General features: G+C 48.0%; 1 protein-coding gene across 2 annotated transcripts; it reads left to right on the top strand.

The window, feature by feature from the left end:
• Nucleotides 1-12,091: 12,091 nt before the first annotated feature.
• Nucleotides 12,092-18,291, top strand: EOMES (eomesodermin). 2 transcript variants are annotated; one of them, XM_056129369.1, is made up of 6 exons: nt 12,092-13,395; nt 14,408-14,562; nt 15,173-15,294; nt 15,734-15,892; nt 15,974-16,035; nt 16,835-18,291. In XM_056129369.1, the coding sequence occupies exons 1-6, from the start codon at nt 12,488-12,490 to the stop codon at nt 17,514-17,516; spliced, it is 2,088 nt and encodes a 695-aa protein (XP_055985344.1). In that variant the 5' UTR covers nt 12,092-12,487; the 3' UTR covers nt 17,517-18,291. The 2 variants fall into 2 exon arrangements, with proteins under 2 accessions (XP_055985344.1, XP_055985343.1); XM_056129368.1 differs by having other exon boundaries at nt 12,093-13,395; nt 16,778-18,291.
• The last annotated feature ends 9,314 nt before the right edge of the window (nt 18,292-27,605 follow it).

Here is a 27,605-nt window from a genome sequence, read left to right as displayed (position 1 = left end):
AATTTAGGATAAAGAAGTAAACTACTGAAAAAGAAGAGAGAGGAGCAGCAATACTACAGCAGATAGGGTACTTGCCTTACATGCAGCCAACCCAGATTCAAAATCTGGCATTCCAGATGGTCCCCAAACCAAGCACTGACAGGAGTGATTCCTGAGTCCAGAGCCAGGAGTAACCCCTGAGCATTATGGGGTGCGTACCCCACAGAAAAAAGAAAAGAGAAAAATTATTATATCCAAGCTAATGGGGTAGAAAAACAAAAGATGATCAAACCACTCATCATGAATCACTCAAAAGTAATAGAAAACTTATTTTTATTATTATTATTTTACAATTGCTACTACTATAGATACTGTAATTCAACCCAGAGCCTCAGACATGTAAGGCAAATGCTCTACCACAGAGCTTCATCCTAATCCCCAAAATATTATACAATATTTGAATTCAGTACTGATTCTAGGGATTTATGCTAAGGAAATTGTAGGTATACAAACATACATATATATGTGTATATATAATAGTTATCTATGTAATAATATTTATTGTGGTATTGCTGGTAAAAGGGAGTATTAAACTATTTGTATATTTTGCTTACTATGCATTTGTCTATCTAACATTGAATACAAAAGCATGTCTAGGAAAGTATACAATTGTTTCAGTTAGGATGTTGATTTAAAACAGCTTAAACATTAAGCTAACAGTAGAAAGCAGAGCAGGCCCAACCATCAGTAGCTCATAGAACTTACTCACGATGGAGATTCTTTGCTTCTCTCTTATCTATATCTTGAGCAATTGGGTTCCCTTAAAGAGATTACTCTTGTGTTTCCAAGATAATGCCAGCAGCAGTCAGGAAACTTGTTTCTTCTTTCTAGTTAAGTAGGATTATAAAATGAGAACCACTGACTCCAAATTATCCCTTCAGTGTGTACCTGCAGCGATCTTCACAAAAATAACACATGAAGGTTGGCCTGCTCCTGAGATCACTTTCTCCCTGAGTCATCTGAAGGAAGAATGGATGTCACAATAAAATAGAAATTCTTTCAGGAGGGGCAGGAGAAATAGTACAATGGGTAGGGATTTTGCCTTGGGTTGGCCATAATTCAACCCATATAGTTCCCTGAGCACCGCCAAGAGTAATTCCTGAGCACAGAGCCAGGAGTAACCCCCAAGCAGTGCTGAGTATGGCCCAAAAAGGCAAAAGAAAGAGAGAGAGCGAGAGAGAGAGAGAGAGAGAGAGAGAGAGAGAGAGAGAAATTCTTTGCACCCACAACTGCATTTGGAGGTTGAATTAGCGATAGCACATCAGTAGGGCATTTGCCTTGCGTGCAGCCAGCCTGGTCAAGCCAGTTTCATTTCCTCTGCCCCTCTTGAAGAGCCCAGCAAGCTACCGAGAGTATCTCGCCCACAAGGCAAAGCCTGGCAAGCTCCCCGTGACATATTCAATATGCCAAACACAGTAACAACAAGTCTCAAAATGGAGACGTTACTGGGCCCGCTCGAGCAAATCGATGAACAATGGGAGGACAGTGTTTTTTTTTTGTTTTGTGCTTTTTTATTATAAAGAAAAATATCAGATGAAAATTTACTAATATCACTTTGTCTACATATGCTTGAAATCTTCAACTAGGCAGTTGCTAGAAAGTGATACATAAATAAGACCAAAGCAGAGCAAGGGTTTCCCTCCTAAGTAGAAGTATAAGAGTGCAGGTTAACATCTCCTGACTGCTTTGCCAGAACACTTAACTATGGATGTCCAACGTTTTTAGAAGAAATAAGAAGCTTTTAGTACTTGAATACTAGAATGCAGATTAACAGAGGTACGGTGAAGCACAGCACTTATATTCCTGTCTCACTTTCATCTTCCCTGCCTTTCATATCACTGAGGCTAGAGGAGAGCACAGTGGGTAGGGCTCTTGCCTTGCCCTTGGCCTACAGGGGTTGGATCCCGGGGCATTCCATATGATCCCATCCCCTCCCCCAGCACCACCAGGGATAATTTCTAAATGCAGAGCCAGGATCAGCCCCTAAGCATCGCCAGGTGTGGTCCCAAAAGAAAACAAAATAATAATTTCCTATCCCTTCCCTTAATACTACCTATCATGGTTACTACTAAGTTTTACAACCAGAAGTTGTTAAAGGTGCTTGAACAACTCAAGATATTTAAATGTTCCTAACCTTATTTTAAAATGGTGCAAAAACCCACTCCCGTGTGTATAGGCTTGATGGGCAATCAGGCAATATGGACATTAACCCCCACACGTGTCAAGAATGTTCTATTCAGGGGGCTGGAGCACAGCGGGTAGGGCGTTTGCCTTGCACGCAGCCAACATGGCCGACACAGGTTCGATTCCCAGCATCCCATATGGTCCCCGCGAGCACCGCCAGGAGCAATTCCTGAGTGCATGAGCCAGGAGTAACCCCTGAGCATCGCTGGGTGTGACCCAAAAAAGCAAAAAAAAAATGTTCTATTCATAAATATCTGAGAACAGCTAAAATACCTGCAGCAGTGGAATGGGCCCGTGGTCTCCTGACACAATGGAATATTAGACAGTAAGGAGAACGAACACACGCAGTCAGACCCCCCTCCCCCCAGCGTGAGCAAATATCTCGAACGATTTGAATGATCACACTGTTAAGAGTCCGTGAATCTAAAATTTTAAAAACCAGTGAAACTAAATCTGTGGTGACAGAAGTCAAAACAGTGGTCACCTCTCCGGGGGCAGTGACCAGAAGGGGGCACCCCAGCATCCCGCTAGTAGCTGAGTCTCCCAAAGGGCGATTTCTCAGGCCAAGAACCGCGACCTCCAGTTTCTTACTCAGTGACCTAAGCTGGGCCTGAAGGGAATTACGGAAGTATGTAGGGTTGGGTCTCACTCCTGGGACGTTGGGCACCCGGTGGTTCCCGACCAGCCTCTGCCAGCCTCGCCCCACCCCCAGCAGCCTAGCCGGAGGGGGATGTTAATGAAGCTGACAGTCCCATCCAGTTCCTCCTCTTTGATCAGCCTCGGCACAGTCTGGCAGATCGCTCCCCTGCGCAAAGAGCCCCCGGAGAATCGGTCAGCGTCCGAGAGCTTGTTTACTCGCTTTTGGGGTTTCAGAGGACAAACAATGAGAGGGTGACAAAGAAAGGAAAAATCCCACAGCGAGGCCCAGGCGGGGTTGGGCGCACGCGGAGCTAGTGGGCGCTTGCGCCTTCCGTGGCGCGTTTCCGGGCGCACAAAGCTGCTGGCAGAGAGCCTGGGGGGAAACCGCCGCTGAGGTCGGTGCTGCAGCGCACGGCTGCAAGAGACGCCCGCAATGCACCCTTAAATCTATGTCAGAGTTTTCCACCATTTGTGTCCCCCACCTCCCCCACGCCCTGGCAAAACTCTTCAGGACTAAAGAAGCGTTTTTAAAAAATGGAAGCAGCACGTTGAGTAAGGGGTATGAAAGAGTCGAGCAAAGTGCGGGGCAGATAAGGAGAATTTCAAGTGCATCTAATTTTCTTGCTGGTGCAAACATAATAATCTAGGAAATTCACACGAGAAATTGATCGTGTCGGTCTTCCTCGGCCGAGTTGAGAAAATGTTTGGGGAGAGGAGGGTCACAACGTGCAATGCTCAGAATTTACTCCTCGCTGAGTGCTCAGGGATCACTTCTGGCGGTGCTCGGGGTAACATGCTGGACCGGGCATCGAACCTGGGATTGGCCGGATGCAAGACAAATGCCTTATCTACTGCCACTATACCATCTCTCCGCCCTGCAGAATGCTCCAGACTGGTGGCTTTTTCGAGTTTTATTTTTAAGCATGATACAAGTGCCTTTTAAAACATGCACTATTTTTATGCTATGTTAGATTTTGTATGGTGTGATACATGATACATTCTGTTGTAGCATGTGGTCACATATATATATATAGAGAGAGAGAGAGAGAGAGAGAGAGACTAAAGGAAATATAGAAGCAACCCTCATAGCCTTATGTTTGTGGGGTGGAAAAAAGTAAAAGAAATGTAGGGAAACTGAGGCATTCGACTACCCGAGTACAGCCCCGCGTGCCTTTTGGAGATCGGGCGCGCTGCAGAGTAAAAACGGAGAATCCACTAGCAGTGCTTTTCTGGCTAGCGCGCTGACGCCTGGGTCAACTCACTGCAGTTGGTTCCCTCCCCACCTTCTCTTGGGCCCTCAACCAGGCGTGGTGGGTGCTATTGCACATCTAAGGTGACGGGTTTCCGCGCCCGCCCGGAGCGCTAAAGGACCGCGCTGGCTCCGAGGGCGGGTGTGCAGTCACGGAGCTGCGTCCTCGGAGGCTCCGTGCGCCTGGGAGGAAGAAGACCCTAGAGGCAGTTGGCTTCGCTCCCAGCCCGCATTGCCCTAGCTTCCCGCAAACAAGATCTCTCAGTGTCCCCATAAACCCAGCCCAGGAGGGCCGTGGGACGCGCGGCGACACGCAGCGGGGAATGGGGAGAGAAAAAGGAGACTCGCAGGCAGCGGCCAGAGAACTGGCGTCCGCTGTTCCACGGCGCCTTGTGCTTATGAGCCCCACATAAGGTCTCGGGGTGTCGGGAGACCCCAGTTTTCTGTTAAAGGTTGCAGAAACTTTGGGTCGCGAACCCGCCGCTAACGTTACCGTTTGGGGCCACGGGTGGCTTTTGATTTTTTATTTTAATCTATAAAATGAGGGTGATAGCCCCGTGCGGTGGGAGTGAGGGCTTTGAATGACCCAGCCCGATTCAGTGAACGCTTACTGTCCATCACTGCCACCACTGTACCCAACACGATGGACCAACTCAAACTCGTGATTCTTTGGGGTGGAAGGTGTGGGATCCAACTTTCCCCAAAGAGACTCATTCTAGAAGTCATGGTGCCTTCGAGCCTTGTCCACTTTGTTCCTTCTAAGCCACATAGATGTCCCACGCTAACGCCTGTCTGAAAGTCCTGGCTTGAAGAAATCAAGCACGTGCCTGCCAGTCCACTCACGCATGCTCAGCCCTTCCCAAAGAGCCCAAAGAGTTTGAATGACCTGCGTTGAAATTTTCGGGCTACTGTTTTAAACTGTGTCTTTGGAAAGAAGTCCTCATTTTTGCAAACAATGAACTCCTCTGTCATGTGGATAACAATAAGATTGGGGGGGGACATTTTTTTTGGTTAGCTTTGGGGGCCACAACGGGCCATTTTCAGGACTTTACATAGGCTTTATGCTCAGAGATCAAACCCGGAGGTGGCGCTTGGGGAAATCACTTGCAGTTCAAGGGATCCAAGGGATCGAACTGTTTCGGCCGCTTGCAAGGTAAGCACCTTAACCCCTGTCGTACCACTCCGGCCTTAGAAGTTGATTAAAAAGATCCTACAGCTGCCACAAGGGCTGGTCAATGGGTTACTATTGCTGCTTTATTATTTTCACCTTCTATTGGAGGATTCAAGCGGAAACTCTTATCCTTGAAATGTCCGGTCCAATTGGACGGAGACATAATCGCACCTATTCTTTGTTCCCTCCAGAGACTCTATTTTTGCGAACCCCTCCTAATTTGTGTGTGTGTGCGTGTGTGAGAGGGTTTGGGGTGGGGGTGGGGGTCACCGACCTTCTCTGCCCAAGGGAAGTCATGGCATAGCTCAGGCCTCACCTGGGCTTGGAACCCCTCGCCCCCAGACTTCACTAAGTAGCTATCTTCCGTGCCTGACCTCGCTCGCACTTGTCCTTGAATTTGCAGAGCATGCTGCTAAGGCCAGAAGCACCCTCCCCCACTCACCCCCCCCCCCCCATTTACCCCCCCACTCCCAAGCCATTGGATCTAGGTGGTTGCTCTTCGAACTTGAGGTCCTGGCGTTTTCTCTCCAGGGAGAATCGTAACTTAACTACTGGGACGTTGGGCGTTTAACCGAGTAGGAGGAGAAGCAACTGTGAGCTAAATACCCTATTTTCTTTTTTTGACAAGTAATCTGCTCGAGCGGCACTGTCCCCGCGGGGGGCGGGCGCGCCGGGAGCCTGGGAAAAACAGAATGCTAATGCCGTCGGGAGGGGGGCGGAAGGCGCACGGGGCCGGCGAGCCCTCCACCCGCCTTTGAAGTGCACCCATCCCGCGGAGCTCCGAAGGAGGGCACCGACGGCTCCCCTCCCCCCACCCCACCCCCAATGCCCCATCCTTTCTGGGGAATAGAAAGAAGCTGATGGAAGCCCTAGGGACTCTCCTCTGGGGTTCCGATTGACTCCTGCTTCTTTACCTTTGGTTCAGGTTGCCTTTTGTTCCTGGCCTGTTCCCACCCGCTGACCCTCACTCCCTATTAGACTGGGTGTCTGGAGGAGAAAGACTAAAGTTCATGCACACCTCACTCCCGTATCTAAAAGAATTACAAGAAGTGAATTCTCTGTAAGCGAGGTGGCCAGTAAATACATACAAATGCTTAGAATTTTGTTTGCAATGCTCTGCGTTTCTCTCCGGTGTCTGAAATGGGGTTAGTTTAAAGAATGATCTATTTGGTCTCTATCCTGTTTATCTTCCCTCCCACTTCCCACTCACTCTCCCTTGGCTATCTTGTGGGTTTAATCCTTTCTGCTGAGTAATTCCCGAGCCCGCCGACTTTCCTTCTCCCTGTTTCTCCCTATTTCTCACAAGGCCAAGATGCTCCTGTCATATTGAAGACCTGGTCAATAGGACTGGTGTCTGCCCATCAGTTGTGTAGACATTCTGCAGCATCTGTATCATACACAGCACCTGTATCAGTCCTTCTGTTGAGACTGATTTCCAGACGCTCTGCCAACTGTTGATGATATGCAAGTGATTTGTGTTCAAGAAAGACTGAGGGGGATGTTGGGGGAGGGGACGCTGAGATATTGGTGGAGGGAAAATGGACACTCTTGGTGGGGCATGTGGTGCTGGAATGTTGTATGCCTGATACTCTATTGTAAATCTCAGTGATTAAAATAAAATACATTTTAAGAAGAAATACTTCTCCTAGTTACATGATTATTGTTACATCTGCCATTGTTTGTTACAGCTATGATCTAGTTACAGCTGCCCTGCAATTCTGGCAGGAACTGGTAACTATTTTTCTGTTAAAAAATATTAACATCAACTTATACATTAAAAGTTATGCAGTGATGTAAGAATTTAAGGTTATAAAAGGTTTAAAAAATTTTAAGTGCTTATAAAGTCTAAAATGCTTTTAAATATATTAATTTAGGAGATTTATGTTTTCTTTTTCTTGGGGGAAAAGACCAACATTAAACTTCATAGTTATAAAGCTTGAGACTTGCTATTTTTGCAGTTCTAGTTTAGATTTAATAATTCCAATTACCAAATGTTTTTCAGTTACCAAATGAGCACCTACTAAGTGCCACAACTTCCAAAGTACAAAAGGAAGATAGATGTGGTTACTTCTGGCTCTGCACTCAGGAATTTCTTGGCAGTGCTGGGGAGACTATGTGAGATGCTGGGGATCAAACCCTAGTCAGCCTTATGCAAGACAAATGCTCTACCCACTGTATTATTGCTCTAGTTTCACTTTTTTAAAAAAATATTTTAATGTAGTAATAATCAACCAAACATTCTCATAATATATTTACTTATTTTAGTACAAGGGATCAGACCCACTCATTACTCTTGTCAGGAGGGTATTTTATTTTATTTACTCTGCCTCTTATTTATGTGAACTTATATACTTAAATAAATAAATAGGATGATAGTAATGATGATGATGGTGATGACGATGATGATGATTATAAAAAGAAAGCAGTCAGGAATCTGTCAGTCAAAAACTCCAGGATTTTTTTTTGTAGTTTTGTTAAGTACTTTCCTAAAAATCCTGGGTGTATAACAGAGTTATATGCGTGTACCTCACACATATACTGTTATATACCAGAATTTTCATATATGTACCTCACACATATAAGGCCCTGGGTTCAACCTACAACATTACTGTAGAAAGATACATTCATAAAAAAAGATTCTTAATTCAGAGTTTAGGAAACAACAATTTTCTTTCCTTTAAAAAAATAAGCCACTTTGGGTATATTTATTACCCTTCATTCTAAGACTCCTCATCTTCTAATATTTGTGAACTACCACTGCACATAGCAATGAAAGAACGGATGAGTGATTAAGATAATAAATTATTAAGTGTGTCATTTTTATATAAAAGAAAACAGTAGGTTTATAACCCATTGCTTACACATTTTTAGACCTGGTAATTTTTTTTTAAAGCATGTGATCAGTCTGTTCAGTATCATGGTGAAATATAATTCTTACAAAAATGAAATCGTGTTGGTAAGAGTATCTTGCTGTCTTCAGCAGAATAACATTACTTGTCTGTGCCAAAATGTTTCATCTTAAGGTGCATTTTTTTTCTTTTTGAAACATGAACAACCTTATGGTGATGAAAACTCCCACCCCCATTGGAAAGCACTCTAGAGGTGGCAGATCTGGCCATCTGAGAACAAAGGGTCTAAGAGTGAGCCGAGATGTGAAATAAAACGTAACATCAACAAAGAAAAGGCCATAGATAAATAGTAAAAGGACCAACTCACCACAAAAAACCCATTGACATTTTTTCAGAGTCCAGGCGAAGCGCTGGTGACCGGTTAATGTTGGAATGTTTTCCTAGGGTTAAAAGGAGAACCGGCAGCTAGTCTGCTCAGAATTTACAAAGTGTTTGAATAACATGGACAGTGTTTTGATAACACATTTTTAGCAGGGGTGAAAATAATAGAATTTATTGGGACATTTATATGGGCCCCCATGGTTGTGCGTGTGTGGCAATGGATGTAAACCATGTATCATTGCACTCATCTACAAGTCAGTCCTGTGATTTATTTATACATGTTATATATGTATTTGATGGGTGTTGTGCTGGAACAGCTTAATGCCTCTCAGATTTGCTTCAAAAATACTAATGCCCTGATAGTGATTATCTCTAAGGGTGAGAAAGAAGCAAAGAAGCTCACCTGATCAGGTAGGTAATAACTTTCGTGTTATCTGTGAAGGAGGCATGAAGCTGGTACTATTGCTTGAGACAACAGTCATGACATCTATAAGAGACTCAGGAACATTTTAGCCCTGGCTTCGTTGTAGCATTCAGAAGCTTGCTGGCTGCTCTGCTCCATCTCAGGCTGAAAGGTGCAAGATTTGAGTTAATCCCAGAGGCATTTGGGTCTGGGGTTCCAAGGGGTCTCCACATTTCCTCCCTCCTGTTGATGTTTTTGTTCAATGGATTCCAATACACTGTCAGTTGAGCCACATAAAACCAGGCACCTTTCAATAAATGTCTCATTTGGATTTCATGAAGCTTGGGGTGTAATTGAAATCAAACAGCAAACAGGCTGGAAGGCTCTGTTATTTGCCCACCCAGTGGAAGTAGGGTGCTGCCTAATGTGTTCATTGAAGTCACTGTTTTAGCTTTCTTTTTGTTCCTATTTCTGGAAAAGAGTGTTTGGGTTTTAAAGTGTGGCTGGAACATATGAAAATTATTTTTATGCCTCTTTACCTGGTTATATGTAAAGCTGAGTTACCAAGAGAGAAACCCATTCAATGAAGAAATCACAGAATTGTTCATCTTTTACCTTTCCAAGCATTTAGACTAGAATATTCCATATGTAATAACAAATTAGTGATTGGTTCATTAATACAAAAGAACCATTAAATGAGATTTCTTGACCTTTATGCAGTCTGAAGTAAATAAATAGCCTTCAGTTGAAGTTGCTTTTTACTGTGTTAAAAAGGGATTTGTAATATATATTAAATTTCTAGATATAAATGATCTATATATTTTTGTGCCCCCCCCCGCCATCCCCCCCCCCCCCCACATTCTGGTCCTGAAAGCAGTTTTGAACTGTTGGAATTTTTATTCTCTTTCAATCCCTCTTCTGCACAGAGGAATAAAGTCTGGGTGAAACAGTAGATATCTTGGGGGTAGGGGTAGGATGATATAAATTGTAAACCCCTGCCTCACAATTCAATAGTAACTCTAATTACACGGAGGCGACTATATCTAATAATTGGGTAGCACTCGGGGGCGAACCTACGCGCTCTCAGAACTTGCTTGGGGCTGGAATAAAAGCTGTCCTTTCTGATGTGGTGCGGGGGACAGCTGGCCCGAGTTATTTGCGCCAGAGCGGGTCGGAACGGTGCCTGTTGCCTGCGATGGCACTTTGCCACACGCAGCGCTTCCTTGGCCGCCTCGAAAGCAATTTGAAGAGACACTGAGGCCGTTTCTCGCTAGGGCGAAGCGCAGAGCTGCCGCGTAGTGTACCCCGGACCACACCATCTTCAAATAATGTGAGCAGCGATCGACATCACCTTCCATTTCCCTCCAATACCCTGCAGCTCCGGACAAGGCCAACGTGAGGGCACCCAGAAGTTGTCACCACGATCCCCTCCCTACGGCAGGCTACGTTTTCACTCGCCCCAGTAAACGGCTCTTCCCTGGAGCTCAGGCAATCTCCAGGTTGACGTTCATGAAGTCTTCAGAAGAGCAGCAAATCCTTGAAAAATTCAATTCTTCTAGACTTCCCGGGGTCGAAATAAAACAAGAGCCAGCGAGGTGGGAGTGGAAGATGGGATGAGCGGATCAGAAAGTCGGGCCAGCCCCGAACTAAACTGGGGGGACGAAAGGCTAGGAGCGCGGGACTGAGCGTGCACTGGGTCAGACTCCCAGGGACCGATTCACCAGCAGTCCTGTCCTGAACCTACGAGACCGCCACCCCGGGATCTTAAGAAGTCCCCCTTTTCCAGGTTGTGCCTTGACCCTGCAAACTTCAGGCGCTCGCTCTTTTCACCACTGGGTCCTAGAACGTCCAGTGCATTCGAGGACCGCCTCGCGCTCCACCCCGGATGTGGAGGTGGCCGGTGCTGCCGTAGATGTAACCTCGATGGAAAAGCCTTGGGGCAGGTCTACCCTAACGCGCGCCGCTCAGAAAGTCTTGTGTTCGCCTCATCTGCTGAGGTCCAAGACTTTCCCGTGTGATCGCGTTCGGTTGGGGAAGCAGAGTCCCGACATCTCAGCCGGAAAATGCGCTCCCGGAGCGATTACAAATCGTGTCTGTAATTGCTTATTAGCAGTGTATATTCGAGCTTCTTACCCTCAAGAAAACGTGGCGCCCCCCACCCTTTCCGGGAGAAGAAAACAATAAATATGACCACACCGCTCTCGATTCCCTGCTCTGCGGAAACACGGGGGAGAAACGGGCAGCTGGGGCAAAAAGGCTGAATGCAACATCAACCTGCTTATTTCACTAATTATTCTACCTTCTGTGTTTCACCGCCAGAGGAGAGGCGCGGGGAACCTTTGCAGCCCGGCTGCTGGAGAACCTTTGTTTCTCCGGGTCGGGCCCAACTGAAGATAAAGGGGGACCGAGGGGAGCGGGAATTCAGAGCAGCCGCGTGGATAATAAATTATGGGAAGTAAACGGGATCTCTTTTCCGCTCCACGATGTGGAAGATGCTCTTCCCGGTATCTCCCCACCCGACATGGACTCCTGGTTTTTAAAGGGTCGGTGCTCAAGGATGGCAGAATATACCTCGCTGTCCCTGAATCCCCAAGCCGAGAGGGATTTCATTCTTCACACCCCCCCTTGACATTGACTAGTAGAATGGGTCCGGTTGGGGAGGGAAATACGGTACGTCCGAGCGTGCTGAAGGCCAGGGAGCACTCGCCCCATCTGGAGGGAAAATGTACCTGAACTTAGAACCTCAGGGTCTTGGGCCTCGTCCTCTCTCACCCCGATCCCCACCCTCGGGGACCGGTGCCATCCGCCTGCAAAGCCTTTCCGCATCCCTTTAAGACCCACTCCCGTTCCTGCATTCATCTCCTGCTCAGAGCATCAAGATGACTTGAGGGACCCCAAAACCTCTTCCCCCAAACCCCGACGACGTACAGACAAGCGATTCATTTCTCACAACAGGACCGAATCTCAAAAACAACCAGGAAAAAAAAAATGTCAGACGAAAGGAAAAGCAAGTCGCTGGCGACTTGATCCAATTAGTAAATGCCTAATTGAATTAGTGTCACCCCCATCAGCCAATCGGAGGGTCTGGAGGCTGTGGGGACCGCAACGCTCCTCCCTGACCGCACGTATATAAAGCAGCCAATGACAGCCCGCAAGTTTCCAAGTGGTCAACTTGACCGGTCGCTTGGCAGTGAGAGAAAGGGCTGAAAGGCTCTCCCAGGCGGGTGGATGGAACCGAGAGCTAAGCCCTCTCTTCCTTGGATGTGAGTGCGGGAGGGTGCTGGGAGTCTTGAGAAGCACGGACGGTGGGGAGGAGGCACAGGAGAGCTCTTCTCCGTTTCCGTCGCCTGCCTTCAAACTCAAAACGCTTTCCACGCGCAGAGGACGCGGGGTTCCAAGCGCGCGAGCGCGCGCCTTCGCCGCCCGCGTGTCTCCAGGTGGGCAGCCGCCGCACGGGAGGAAGGGGAAGTTACCTTCCCCTCGGAAGAGGGCGCTGGCTCCCCCACCCTGCCTTTATTATAAGGCCGCAGGAGGAGAGGAAGCAGCCAGCTGCCGTCTGAGCTTTGCAAAGCATGCAGTTAGGCGAGCAGCTCCTGGTGAGCTCGGTGAACCTGCCCGGCGCGCACTTCTACCCGCTAGAGGGTGCGCCGCGCGGCCCGGGCGGCGGGAGTGCGGGTCACCTCCCCCGCGCTGCCCCCTCGCCGCAGAGGCTGGACTTGGATAAAGCGCCGAAGAAGTTCTCGGGCAGTCTCTCGTGCGAGGCCGGGAGTGGGGAGCCCGCGGCCGCCAGCGCGGGGGGGCCCGCGGCTATGCTCAGTGACGCGGACGCCGGGGACGCCTTTGCCAGCGCCGCGGCCGTGGCGAAGCCCGGGCCCCCGGACGGCCGCAAGGGCTCCCCCTGCGGGGAGGAGGAGCTGCCCGCCGCCGCGGCCGCCGCGGCCGCCGCCGCTGCGGCCGCGGCCGCCGCCACCGCGCGCTACTCCATGGACAGCCTGAGCTCGGAGCGCTACTACCTCCCGTCCCCCGGGCCGCAGGGCTCCGAGCTGGCCGCGCCCTGCTCGCTCTTCCCGTACCAGGCTGCGGCCGGGGCTCCCCACGGCTCGGTGTACCCGGCTCCCAACGGGGCGCGCTACCCTTACGGCTCCATGCTGCCCCCCGGCGGCTTCCCCGCCGCGGTGTGCCCACCCGGGAGGGCACAGTTCGGCCCCGGCGCGGGCGCGGGCGGCGGTGCGAGCGGCGGCGGCGGCGGTGGCGGAGGCGGCGGCGGCGCGGGAGGCGGCCCCGGCGCCTACCAGTACAGCCAGGGGGCACCGCTTTATGGCCCTTACCCAGGCGCACCCTCCGCGGGTTCTTGCGGAGCGTTGGGGGGCCTGGGCGTCCCGGGTTCCGGCTTCCGTGCCCACGTCTACCTGTGCAACCGACCTCTGTGGCTCAAATTCCACCGCCACCAAACCGAGATGATCATCACGAAACAGGGCAGGTAAGCTCAGCGCGGAGGGGGTGTCGGGGCGCGGGGGCAGAGTGGATGAGTGGTCCCGAGGCAGGCCAGGGGGTGACCAAGTCTTGTCACCCACTCGGCTCTTGGCTAGTAGCGAGGGTTTTTGCGCGCAGTTTTTGCGCGCAGGGTATGCGGCATCTCCATCCCCGAGCGTTTGCCTGCTCTCGCGCGGGCCCAAAGATGTTCTGTGCGGGGGAAGATGTTCTAACACCTCACCTTACCAGCCCCAGTCGCCTTCATCAGGTCCGTGGAGGAAAAGATGGCACGGTTTGGAGTTTGTCCACACAATTGGGTTTTCTAGATCTGTGCTCCCGGGTGTGCGCCGGTGTCTGCACGCGGACCAGCCAGCAGGCGCGGGAACGGGATAGCGCACGATTTGGTCCCCAGCGCGCAGTCGATGTTTCCCGCAGTTTTCGGCGCCAGGGTCTCCCCGGGGCACCTCCGGGAGCTGGGAGGAGGTGGGGGTCGAAGACCCGAGCGGCTGCATTCGCGTGGCTGATTAATCATCTTCTGGAGCTGAATTTGGCTCGCATTCGGGGCGTGAGGTTTGGATACACTTCACTGCCGGCAGTGGTTAGTCCTGGAACATCCTAGGGCTGGGTGCCGGAGAGGGGACTTGGCCAGTAGAATTTCTTTTGTTTTGTTTTTCGGTCATTTTCAAGAGCAGCTGAACATTGTTAAGATTCCTGTACATCTAATGTTCAACACTTTTTAATGTCCTGGAAGAAAATGAATGAGCATTTCCCCCATTTAAATGGGGAAAGAGCGTAGAAGTACGTGAGCTGCGGAAATACCGACTTTGGGGCAAATTATTTCTGGGGGTAGGAAGGGGAGGGAGTTATTCCAAGAATTGCCATCTGAAAAATTGCTTACATAATAGGGCGACTTTAACTCCCGGGATTTGCCCGTCAGGCGTCCGTGAACCCGACTGAGTGTGGTCCTGCTCTGTGCAGCCGATTGAAATCCCTCATCCTGGTTCTATTCCCGTGCACAGGCGTATGTTTCCTTTCCTGAGCTTCAACATAAACGGACTGAATCCCACCGCTCACTACAACGTGTTCGTAGAAGTGGTGCTGGCAGATCCCAACCACTGGCGCTTCCAAGGGGGCAAATGGGTGACCTGCGGCAAAGCTGACAATAACATGCAGGGTGAGGAGAGAGGAGGCCAGGGCGGCGGGTTGGGGACAAGCTATGCGAAAACCTTTGACTCACAACTCCCCCTTTAAATGGAGCGCTCCCCCCACCCCCCAGTCTGGGGCCTAGAGGTGTTATATGAGTTTCTTTGTGTTGACTGAATGAGAGGAAGATCTGCTAAGTCAGGTTTCTGGTCTACCAAAGTGTGGAACTCTCTGCCCCCAACCCCCATCTTCGTTTGAGAAACTAATTGTCATAGGCACTGGTTGGCAAGGTCTGCTGGCATTCTGACCTTCACTTGAGCTTGCCCTTCCTGAGGTTGAATCCATTCACAAGATGCAAGCTGTGTTTCTGCAGATGTTTCCCGACCAGCTTTAGAAGGCCTCAAGTTGACCTTCAAGAAGCCGTTCCTCTGGGGCCTCACTTTTGTAGTCTGAAATACAGGTTGTTTAAGGAATATCGAAGCACAGGGGTCCCTGGCAGAGCCATCTGGGGAGTCTAGTTGGTCTTCACAGGCTGTCATGAAGCAGCTAATGTTGGGGAGATTTGTGCTGTAACCTCTCCACCCTCCACTTGAAACCATCTTATATACTTGGGTTTTGTGTTTTGTTTCATTTTCACTTAGGCAACAAAATGTATGTTCACCCAGAGTCTCCGAATACTGGTTCCCACTGGATGAGACAGGAGATTTCCTTTGGGAAATTAAAACTCACCAATAACAAAGGCGCCAATAACAACAACACACAGGTAGAGTGACAGGCCAGGTGTTTCCTGACTAGTTCTCATTGCTAAGGAGAGTTGTACTCTTTACTGTCTTTGTCATTGTAGTTGTTACCTATTTGCCTGCCTACTGCCAAAACTGCCTGCCTAACTCTTTTGTTTTTTAACTTTTGATTTTTTTTCCACTTTTTTTTACTGAATTTTCATAGCAGGGAGTTGACTATTAGAAGCAGAAATACTGAAATCTTGGTGGAAATCTTAGGAAATGCGGGGGGGGGGGGTGGGCGGGGAGGGGGAGAAATGGCCATGTGAAGATTTTTTTTTCTTAATGATTCTAGCAAAAGGAAACTGTTGGTGGGGAGCAAGCAGGAGCCTCGTTCCAAAATATGAAATTTGTCAGAGTTGATGTCTGTTGAATACCTAAGACAGAGGAGCTTCAGCAACTCTTTTTCTGTACCATTTCCAGATGATAGTCTTACAGTCTTTACACAAGTATCAGCCACGACTACACATTGTTGAAGTTACGGAGGATGGCGTGGAGGACTTGAACGAGCCTTCGAAGACACAAACCTTTACATTCTCAGAAACACAGTTCATTGCAGTGACAGCCTACCAAAATACTGACGTGAGTGTCACACACAACTCAAGAATCTCTAAAGAGGTGCAATGAACGAAACACTCAACCATTATTTTTCTCCCTGTCTAGATTACTCAGCTAAAGATTGATCATAACCCTTTTGCAAAAGGCTTCAGGGACAACTATGATTCGTAAGTGCAGTTTTTATTTATATTTCCATGGCCATCTTGAACAGGACATACCTAACCAGACACTTGGCTAAGAATATATTGTAGAAAGAGGTTTCATGTTTATTTGTGTGTAAATATATATATATATACACTTTTTTTTGCCTTGACTAATCTTGCTTAAGAATGTTCACAGAAGGTATTTGTTCATTTCTAAAGAAATGTAAGGATTTACAAATATGGAGCTTTTTTTTTATGTGAATGAGAGTCAAAATTTTCATAATCTGCATTTATATACCTTTTTTTTTTCATTCCATTTAACTTTTTAAAAAAAAATCCCCACCCCCTCCTTTTTACATAAGAAAAACCTGCAACTAAGAGAATGTCATTTTTACAACTTCAAGCCACAAGGCCCTGCAAATGCCCTTTTAAATCTAGGGTTTTCTTTGAGGGCATTCATCCTTCCACTGATAGGGAAGGGTTGCTTTGAGTTCTTCACATTCTAGGACTTGTAGGAGTGCATTTTCTATAGTTTGAATAGTTCATGCTGGAGAGGAAACTTTCTTTCCATGGTGGGAAATATCCCCCCTTGGGCCAAGAGACCTTCATTAAAATCAGCCAGTGCATCTCCTGCATCCCTCCGCCTCAGCAGACCCGTGCTCCCGGTCCAGAGGACCATCAGCTTGCAAGCCTTTCTCATTTCCGGGAGGTGGTTTGTTTGGGGACAACACTGGGTTTTTTGTAAGTGTTTCTCTTTATATTGTAGCATGTACACCGCTTCCGAAAATGACAGGTTAACTCCATCTCCCACGGATTCTCCTAGATCCCATCAGATTGTCCCTGGAGGTCGGTACGGCGTTCAGTCCTTCTTCCCGGAGCCCTTTGTCAACACTTTACCTCAAGCCCGATATTATAATGGCGAGAGAACCGTGCCACAGACCAACGGCCTCCTTTCACCCCAACAGAGCGAAGAGGTGGCCAACCCTCCCCAGCGGTGGCTTGTTACGCCTGTCCAGCAACCTGGGACCAACAAACTAGACATCAGTTCCTATGAGTCTGAATATACTTCCAGCACCTTGCTCCCATATGGTATTAAATCTTTGCCCCTCCAGACCTCCCATGCCCTGGGGTATTACCCTGACCCCACCTTCCCTGCAATGGCAGGATGGGGTGGTCGAGGCTCTTACCAGAGGAAGATGGCAACCGGACTCCCATGGACCTCCAGAACAAGTCCCCCAGTATACTCTGAAGATCAACTCTCCAAGGAGAAAGTCAAAGAAGAAATCAGTTCTTCCTGGATAGAGACACCCCCTTCTATCAAGTCTCTGGATTCCAATGATTCGGGGGTGTACACCAGTGCTTGTAAGCGAAGGAGGCTCTCTCCTAGCACCTCTAGTAACGAAAATTCTCCCTCCATAAAGTGTGAGGACATTAATGCTGAAGAGTACAGCAAAGACACCTCAAAAGGCATGGGGGGGTACTATGCTTTTTACACAACTCCCTAGAGAGGTATTTTAACCTCCTTGTAAAATGAGCTAACTTTTTGCAGATGAACTCGGTGGTGTTTTGTTGTTGTTATTGTCTTCTTTGCCTAGGTTGCCAAAAAAGAAGTTTGCCTTCCACCTTGATGCATCCTGTTTTGTGCAATTCTCTAAAAGAAGGTGCCAAAGCTTTTTAATTGCTGCAGGTAACTGAAACAAACCTAGCCACTTTTTTTTCTTTTTAAAAATAAAGTTAATGGAGGACTTAAAAGTGCTTTTTTAAAATTTGAAGGTTGTTCAAGGTTCTGGATTATTTATTGGAAACACTAAATCAGCAAGAGTCAGGCTGTGAAGAAGAGTGAGTGCTGAGCGCTATCAAATGAGCTGAAAGCTTTGCTTCTCATTTCTGTTTGTAAATCTTTAAGCAAATAGGAGCCCAGAGTGCTAAGGTCTTGTGCTTCTGGAAGACAAGGCCTGTGCCTTGAGCTCTAAAAGGAGACTTCTTGCTAAGGATAAAAGATGTTAGTTAGGTCCCAGAGGCAAGAAAAATGTGCAGGTGCTGGTTTTACCTGACTTGGATGCCTGCCTGGGTTTTGAAACAAGCCATCTCTGCCCTAGTACAAGATGGCCTCACTCCATCCACTTTTGCTCTTTGCAGGCACTGCCTGTAGGACTTGAGGGGCCATGGGAGGGAATTGCCAAAAAAAAAAAAGAGAATAAAATAGAGAATTATAAAGTGTACAGTTGTGTGTGTTTAGATACACTGTAGAATAACATGGAATATATTGTACAAATAGCCTACATAGGTGTCTGAGATTATGTAAAATCGGTGCTTTGGCTTAGTAAAGAATTTGCAAATCACCTAAAGACAGCTGCAGGGGTGGGGGGGATAGTTTCTCTCACTGTGCCCATGATATTCGAGAATATTCTGTTTACTTCTTAGATAGTTAAGATGTATTCAGCTACTCTGTACTAACTTGAACCATGTTTAAGGAACACCCTCCCCCACCCCATTTCCTCCTGTTCCTTCACCCCCACTCCCCAACTTGGTAATGTGAAGAAACTAAAACCTAATACCACAGCTCCTATAGGCTTTTTAGAGATCTTGGATTTTTATGTACAGCTTTAGTCATTTTTAATAAATGTGGTTCATTAAGGGAACAGGCATAGCTGTCTTCTGTACTGTGGGGTTTAATACTTGTTTTAAAGATGACCGTTCTCTTCCACCCTTCTCCAAACAGGAACAGTGCCCCATAGCCCCTTCCCCTTCAAAGAAGTTTCTAGAATTTCCAAGTGGACACTGTGGGGGGAGGAGGCATGCTTTTGTTTGCTTTCTTTGAAGATGAATGGGGAGCATTTCCTTATCCCACTGGGTAGTCTGAGCTATGGGTATTGGGGCTGGGATGGGGGAGGGGGTTGGCTACTAAGATGCAAGATGGTTAAAGGAAGGCAAAATCCAGACTTGGAAAACCTCTCCTGCCTTTGGTGCCTACATGCGAGAGGCTGCTTAGGCCACTCGGCTTTCCCTTAGGCTTATTTGGGGCCACACATCTCTATGCCCTTGGGCGGTGGGGAACCCCCGCAGCCCTTTGGGCGTTCACGAGTTCTCTGTGCCTACGGGGTGCGTGGGCTCGCGCCTTGAGGCTTCTTCCTGCAAAACCTAGGGTACTCCCCGCGCGTTGCCCTCCCGGCTGCCCCCGCATCTTCAAAGAGGCCACACTCCTCTGGGGACCGGGCGGCGCGGGCTGGGCCGGCCGCCACGCGGACCGCGGCAGGAACGCGGTGCGTCTAGCGGCTGGAGAGCTTCGCCCCGCGTGTAGCGCCGTGTATCTGGCTGCCGTTCCCCGGGAGGGCCGAGGCCACACTCTGCTCTGGGCGGCAGGAGAGTTCAAAGATTAGGTAGAGGGGTTCTTTGTGTGTCTGCGTCCCCCCACCCCCACCCCACCCCACCTCCACCCCGCCAGACGCCCAGCCAGGCTTATCAGCAGACGGCTTCTGCCAAGTCTTGCAAACCTCTCCTCCTGCCCAGCGCTGGGTAAAGGTCTGGCCGGGAGGGTCTCTGCAAACTGCCGGCTGCGGAAATGCAGCTGCTAAGAGGATTAAGCTGCAGAGAGGCGAGCAATCAGCCTGACCCCCACCCCTTCCGCGCCCAATTAAGGCCGCCGGGGGCTGGGAGCGCGCCTGCCCTCCAGCGTCCCGGCTGCTCCAACTTGCCCCGGCGCGCCGGCCACTCGCGAGCTCGGACGGGGCCCACACAATCACGTTTTGGCAAAGCCACCCTGAATTGCACACGGAACCGAGAACGGAGATGTTAAAGAGTTGGTGGCCGTAGGATTCCATGAAAAGGCCAGACTCGGGGAGGAATCGCCCCCCATCTCGCCCTCACCTGGTCAGTGCACCCCCTCCCCAACTTCCCATCGGCGATAAACCCCCGGGGATGAAATTTCCAAAGGACCTTCTTGCAGCGTGCCCCCCTCCACCCCCCCCAGAAAGCCCGAGCATGCATCTCACCGCCGGGATGAAGCCCGGTCTATTTCGAGTCCTGTATATTTTTGCACGGTACAGTAAAAAGAACCTGGTACTTGTGAAAAGTCCCTCACAGTGTTTAATAGAAACGTAAGTGGCTGAGTGGCCCCAATTAACACCTTGTGATAAGGCATTCCTAAGATGGAGTGTCAGACACCAAATTGCGAAGAGATGTATCTAATTAATCCTCCTAGGATGACACCGATAAACAAGCCTCGATTTAAATAAAGATCAAGGGCTCGGCGCCCCGTTTGTTTACATTCTCCCTTGGGGTCCGGCGCTTGCGCCCGTGCTGGCCGCGATCCGGTGCGGGGTGGGGACGCGGGTTTTGGGGGGAGGGTGCCGTGGGCGGAGAGGGTCTGCGGGCTCGCCAGAGTTGGTCTCAACTCAGTCCATGTCCTACCCCACCCCCACCCCCATACACGCTAAAACAAACCCTCAACGAAAGAGGAAAAAAGAAGAGAGAGGGGGGGAAAAAGGACCCAGCTCTAGATTAGAAATATTGCTATTTTCCATACACGCCCTTTTTTTTTTGCATCGCTACTTTTGGGTGGTTAGTTCCATTTGAATTTTAAAGGAAAATAAGAACCTACCCTCCCCCCCGCCCCGTTCCGTCCCCCATACAAAGCAGCCCACGCGGGGCCTTTGTCTTTTCTGTTCTGGGGAGAACCTCCCTCTGTCTCTCCACCCCACCTTCACGGGTTCACTCCCACGTCTGGTGGCTATCCTGGGGGTGAGGCGGGGAGCCACCCACAGGGAAACCCAGAAGTCGGAAAATTGAAAGGAGAGAACTGCAGGCTTGCAGGGCTTGCACAGCGGTGCTGCGGGGGAGGGGTGCAGATTGCTTGGTAGTCTACCGCCACGCAGCTCTCAACTCCGTCAGGGATTTCAGAACCGATTTTGTACCCAGATTTTTAGCTTAGGGGAAGACGAGGTGTGTGGAGGGAAACTCACTTTCTTCCTTCTAAGGGGCAGGGAATGATGCAGTTCAACAACCAACCTGCAGGAATCATTCTCCTTAGACTCTAATCAATAGTGATCTGCCCTGCTGGACAACATCTAAATCAGGCCAGGTCCACTTCTGGAAATGCGTTCCTCCTCTGCGGCCCCGCGAGGTCTCCCCACCCCGTTACACATGGATCCCAACATTTGGCTTTCCCTCGCAGAGATTCGGGAGACCTGAGAAGGCGCTTTTACCAGGCAAACAGCCGCCGGTAAACCCGACGGAGTCTGCCCCTCTGTGAAAACCCCATTCCCTCCATCTCCATCCTTCACTTCTAGGCTTCACGTCAAGTTCTGCGGGCCCAGCTCAGGGGGATTCGAACCTGCGGCATCGGTCCACCTGTGCGTGGTGCAAAGTTTGGGGGTTCCCAGAAGTTCTCCGGTAACCGTGCCTGGGCTGGATTTCCTTCCCCGCCCCTGAATTGAGCATCTTGACAGCAGGGTGCCGTTGTATGCGCGTGCGTACACACACACACACACACACACACACACACACACACACACACAACATGATGAGCACGCTGATCTTGGTGGACCCCGACTTGACTTCCTTAGAGCTTCAAAGAAAAGTCAACGTTCCCTGCATCTTTCCTGCCTCCCCCCCTTCTTCGGGTACTAGGAAATATCGGTGCTGCGGGGAGCGTGCCCTCTTCACCACGGGAAGTTGCTGCGACAGATGCAGTTCAGTTTTTTTCTGATGCCCTCTCCCCCACGCCTTGCTCTGGTCTCCGATGATGGGTCCCTGGACTCCCCCCCTGATGGGTCCCTAGACTCCCCTCCCGATCCTAGTGCAGATCTCTAGGGTCCCACCCCACACCGTCCCCAGCTTAGATCTTAGCCCCATCACACTTCTCTAAACTGCCTTTGATAAACTCTCGTGGAGAGAGCGAAGCTAGCCCGGCAGTCTGTGCCAGGGTCGACCGGACTGGGCTTCGTAGGCCTCATTGGCAGGAAAGGACCCCGCGCTTGACTCTTGGCCTTGGGCTCGGGCCTCGGAGTTTCCGCTGACGGCCGTGGGCAGCTTCGCCATCTGGTGGCCACAGCGAGCAAGGTTCTCTGCGCTGAATGAGGCGGCTGCTTTGTGCGCTCTGGTAGAATTCTGGAAAAATGTCTTTTTTTCTTCCCATTCTTAAGCGCCCTTGGTAAAGTTTCTTGATGTGGAGGAATAACCTTGGGTTTGGAGTTCTAAATCTCGTTCTAGGTCGCCACCTACGAGGTGCCAGGGCTTGGCTGCTCTGCACGTTTCCTCGGCTGTGAAGTGGGATTTGAACATCTGTCTTCTCCATTGGTAAATCTTTCAGAAAATACTGAGTGTGCCCAAGTGTTAGTAGGCATTATGGTTAAGAATTTTGTAGCCTGTGATGGGAGATTCTATGAACTGGCACACGAAAGGCTTTTAATTAAAAAATAATTGCAGACAATTGCAAAGTTAGACAAAAGTAGAGAGCAAGAGGCTCTCAGTGAAATCTGCAAAGGGCTGGAGAGATAGTACAGGACTTCTTTAAGCACTTGCCTTACATCCAGCTAACCCCAGTTTAAAAATCCAGCACCTCATATGGTCACAGAGCACTGCCAGGAGTGATCCCCGAGCACAGAGCCAACACAACAGCCTGCACAACAGTGGGTGTGATCCAAAAACAAACAAACAAAAAGGTAGAAAATAAAGGACTCTCCAATTCCTCACAAAAATAACCACTCATGGGGCTGGAGAGATAGCACAGCGGGTAGGGCATTTGCTTTGCACTCGGCCAACCCGGGTTCGATTCCCAGCATCCCCTGAGCACCGCCAGGAGTAACTTCTGTGTGCAGAGCCAGGAGTAACCCCTGTGCATCGCCGGGTGTGACCCAAAAAGCAATAAATAAATAAATAAATAAAAATAACCACTCATACCTGTTTTATTCTAAATATCCACCCCACTCTTTCCACCAGAAACTCAGTAATGCTGTCATGCAGCCCTTAACTTCCATATTAGTTCTGAAAGAAAAGGACTGTCTTATATACATATAATATTATGTATACATATACATACCTATTATTAGGTCACACAATTATCACACCTTCTGGATTATCACTAATTTAATAACAGGAAATAACCAGGCATGATTGTGTGGTGAACTTAAAGTTTTGTTGTTTGTGTTTTTACAATTATTTTGAATCAGGATCCAAGGGATTCCTACACTGGTTGATGTGTCACAACTTTCTTAATCTAGAAGTTTTTGCCTAGATTATTTTCTTGTATCTGTGTGCATGGGTGAGTGTGTATGTGTAGTTGGGGCCACACTTGGCAGTGGTGCCTTTACTCCTCTCTCTGTGCTCAAGGATTACTTCTTGTAGTCTTCAGAGGACCATTTGGGGTACTGGGGACAGCAGTTGCAAAACAAATGCATTATCCTCTAGACTATATAATCTTCTAGCCCCTAACAACCACAGTCTTACTGATTCTGTAAATTCAAAGTTTGCAGATTCCCCATATAAATAAGATTAGGCAGCATTTCTCTGACATATTTCTTTTCTTTTCTTTTTTTTTTGTCACACCCAGCTCAGGGTTTACTCCTGGCTCTCAGGAATTAGTCTTGTGGTGCTAGGAAACCATATGGGGTGCTGGGGATTGAACCTGTGTCAACCTCATGCAAGGTAAACACTCTACCTGCTGTACTATCACTTCAACCCTCTCTGACATATTTCACTTAACATAATACCCGCAGGGTCCATCCATTTTAAAACAAAAGGCAGAAAATACTTTTTCTCATCATAAAAATATTCTATATGATATAGAAATAATACCTATCCTTTATGTAGTCATCCATTGATGGACGTGGGTTGTTTTCATGTATTGGCTATTGTGAATAATGCAGCAGTAGATATGAGGGTGCAGATACTTTTATGAGCTAGGGATTCACAATGACACTTTATGTGTGAATTAAACAGAATAATCCCCAAAGCCAAGGCTACTGCTGTTTATATACAAAATTACATGAAAATTTCTGTGGCATCCTAGGGAGCATGAACCATAAAAAAATGTAGTAAAGGGTTAGCACTGTGGTTTAGATAGCCTGCCCTGTAAAGTTCGAGTTCAATCCCTGGTCTTGCCACCTATGCTGAGCGCTATCTTAGCAACTCTGCTCTCTGTGATTCCCAGAAAGTGCCACGGTATATGCAAGTATCCCAACCAAAGGTTTAATTTCTTGTGAATAGCACTAGGAAGATGTGTGAATCTCATAGCCAGGAAATGCTCTTTGGTGAGCTCCCACACTGACACTGCAGTGACTTTCTGTGAGCACTGCCACTGGAATGAGCGTGAGTAAGAATGGAAGCCCATGGCAAACACTTCAGTAGGGCATGCAAGCACTGGCCCCTCATGTCTGACCTCTAACAAACACTGCAACTAAAATTTGTGAGCACCACAAATCAGGCCTAATGGGAATCCCCACTCATAACAACAAGATAGAAAGGGGAGGGAGGGACAAAAACCTCTGAGAAGATAAAGTATATAAATTGATAGATTTTTGCCAATGAAAAATAGTCGCTGAAATAGTTTACTACATATCAATTGCTAAAATATCACATTAAGCCCCAATGTAAGACTTAACTAATTATTTATTTCTTTGTTTTTTGACTCCTGGAGCTAATTATAAAGTCTTCTAGTCACCTTTAAATATATTTTAAGGGACAGGAAAGATAGTACAATGGGTTAGATGCTTGCCTTGAACACGGCTGACCCAGGTTCTATTCTGTCTAATTCTTTGAGCACCAACTTGAGCACAAAGCCAGGTGTAAGCCCTGAGCATAGCCAGGTGTGACTTCAACACATACATATATGTTGTGTGTGTGTGTGTATATATATATATATAAATATAAAATTTACACCTCATATGTGTATATGTAGAGCCATTCTTCTGACTCCTTAAAAATTATATACATATATAATACATACATATACATATATATCAGAGAGAAATGTGTATGCTTTATGCCTTTCGGAGAGCCCGGAACTCTACCGAGAGTATCCTGGCAAGCTCCCCGTGGCGTATTTGATATGCCAAAAACAGTAACGATAACAGGTCTCATTCCCCTGACTCTGAAAGAGCCTCCAATCATTGGAAAAGTTGAGTAAGGAGAGACTGCTAAAATCTCAGGGCTGGGAGGAATACAGATGTTACTGGCACCCGCTCCAGTGAATCGACAAACAATGGGATGACAGTGATACAGTGATACATATATATATATATAATTTTTTAAGGAGTCAGAACAATAGCTCAATATGCTGAGTGCATGCCTTGCATACAGGAAGCCTGGGGTTCAATCCCTGGTACCAGATGGTCCCATGTACAATGCTGAGCTCGATTCTGAGCACAAAGCTACAGGTTTGGCCCAAAGATTGCATATATACACAAACTATATATGTGTGTGTGTGTGTGTGTGTGTGTGTGTATAACGAGAAAGAACATCATCTAGAAATCAAAAGCATTAGTGGCTGGAGCGACACTATAGGGTTGATTTGCACATGACCAACCAGGTTCAATCCCCAGCATCCCATATGGTCCCCTGAGCACTGCTAGGAGTAGTTCCTTTGTGCAAAGCCAGGGTAACTTCTGATCATTTCTGGGTGTGGACCGAAAGTTAAAAAAAAACAATGAAACTAAACCCAAAAGTGTTAAAGATAACTATAAAATACTTTCATGATCATTATAGAATATCAATAATTTTCTGCATGGCAAGTAGAGAAGTAGTTTTTGGGCAAAAGAAATAGTACAGTGGGTAGGGTACTTGTCTTTCATGTGGCCAATGTGGGTTTGATCTCCAGAACTGCCAGGAGTGATCAGGGTTTGATCTCCAGAACTGCCAGGAGTGATCCTTGAGTGTAGAGCCAGGAGTAAGTCATAAGTACCACTGGGCATGCAACCCTCCTAATACACACAAAAAGAGAAAAAAGTCCATCCCTCCCTCCCTCCCTCCCTCCCTCCCTCCCTCCCTCCCTCCCTCCCTCCCTTCCTCCCTCCCTTCTTTCCTATTCACTCCTCCTTCTTCCTTTTCTTTTTGTTCTGCAATGACCAGGATTACACACGTTTGTCTGTGATGCTCACCCAGTTTTAGCTGTGGTGCTCACTGAGGGTTACACACATTAAATTGCCACAGCAGTATGTACTCCTATAGTTGCAGTGTTCACACACATGCTTACAGTCAGTTCAACAGGACTCACATTCCCTGACCATGGTGCTGACATATCTTTTGTTGTGGTGCCCACCAAAAGGTTGCTTCCCAGGTGCTTAGCTGTGCCTGACTCTGGTGTGGCCAGAAATCACTTTCAGTATAAAGGATAGTGTATAGCATTGCACTAGGCACATGTGGAAACACCAGGGAATGACCACATGCTTGCAAGGCAGGTGTTCTAAGCCTCTGTGCTATTCTTCTGGGCCATTTTTTAAAAATCACTTAGTTTCGTCTCTGATCCTGCCTCAGTCTTCTCAGACAATCGCTTATTTGTGACATATTTATTTATTTATTTATTTGGTTTCTGGCTCAAGGCTTGCTCCTGGCTCTGTGCTCAGAAATTACTACTGGCACTACTCAGGGGACTAAACCCAGTTTGGCCATGTGCAAGGCAAGCCTCTTACCTACTATACTAATACTCTGGCCCCATTTGTGATATCTTTAGATACAACAAATACAAACACTGCTCTGAAATTTAAAAAAAAATCACTGAGTTCAGAATGGAAGAGAAATGTGAAAAGGGAATCTGTGCAAGGGAAGAGATGGGACAAATTCATGGGATTCCCAGGTTCACAAATCACAGTCCCAAATTCCTAGAGCTGAGATGGAACCGATGGCTGAGAATATACAGTTATTCTAGAGACAAGGCTAGAGTTTAACAAAAAGGTGGCAATACTGTGATCCTACCCACTTCTCTGCTTCTCCATTGGACATTCCCCAGGTCAGTGTGTAGTCATTATTTGCTGTAATGATCAAGAAATGTCTCAATTTTTTGTTTGTTTGTTTGTTTATTTTTAGCCACATCTGGCAGTGTTCGAGGCTTATCTTTGGCTTTATGCTCAGGGATCACTCCTTGTGGTGCTTGGAGAACCATATGTGTTGTCAGGGATCAAACCTGGGTCAGCTTCATGTAATGCAAGTACCTACCCACCGTACTCCCACTTTAGCCTCAGTGTCTCCGTTTTAATATCCTGGGAACATCACTTTGTGCTGAATAAGACGTCTTCATGAGCTATCAAACAAATTCTTGAAATGCTGAATCAGAAAACTAGGAGGCACCTTTAAGACAGCACTTTGTCCATCCTACTATTGAATGCTCACAGTGCTCACACATGGGGTGCCCTCGAGGAGAACTTCAGTTCAGGTTTTTTGTTTTGGGGCCTCTCGTTTGCTGTTCAGAGGGCCTAGGAGCCACTTCTGATGGTTCTCAGCCAACTGCACCAGTGGCTCCATGAGAGTTTCTGAGGATGTGGTGTTGTCTAGGCCACACCAGATGGTGCTCAGGGACTCAAAGGCTATACTCGGAGATGCCAGAGGGTCATGTAGTACTAGGTTTTGACACTGGATGAGGCACAGGCAAGGCATGTGCTCTA

Source organism: Sorex fumeus, unplaced genomic scaffold (assembly GCF_029834395.1).
Source record: "Sorex fumeus unplaced genomic scaffold, SorFum_2.1 ptg000072l, whole genome shotgun sequence".
Classification (NCBI taxonomy): Eukaryota; Metazoa; Chordata; class Mammalia; order Eulipotyphla; family Soricidae; genus Sorex; species Sorex fumeus.
This window is presented reverse-complemented; position numbering and strand designations above follow the sequence as displayed.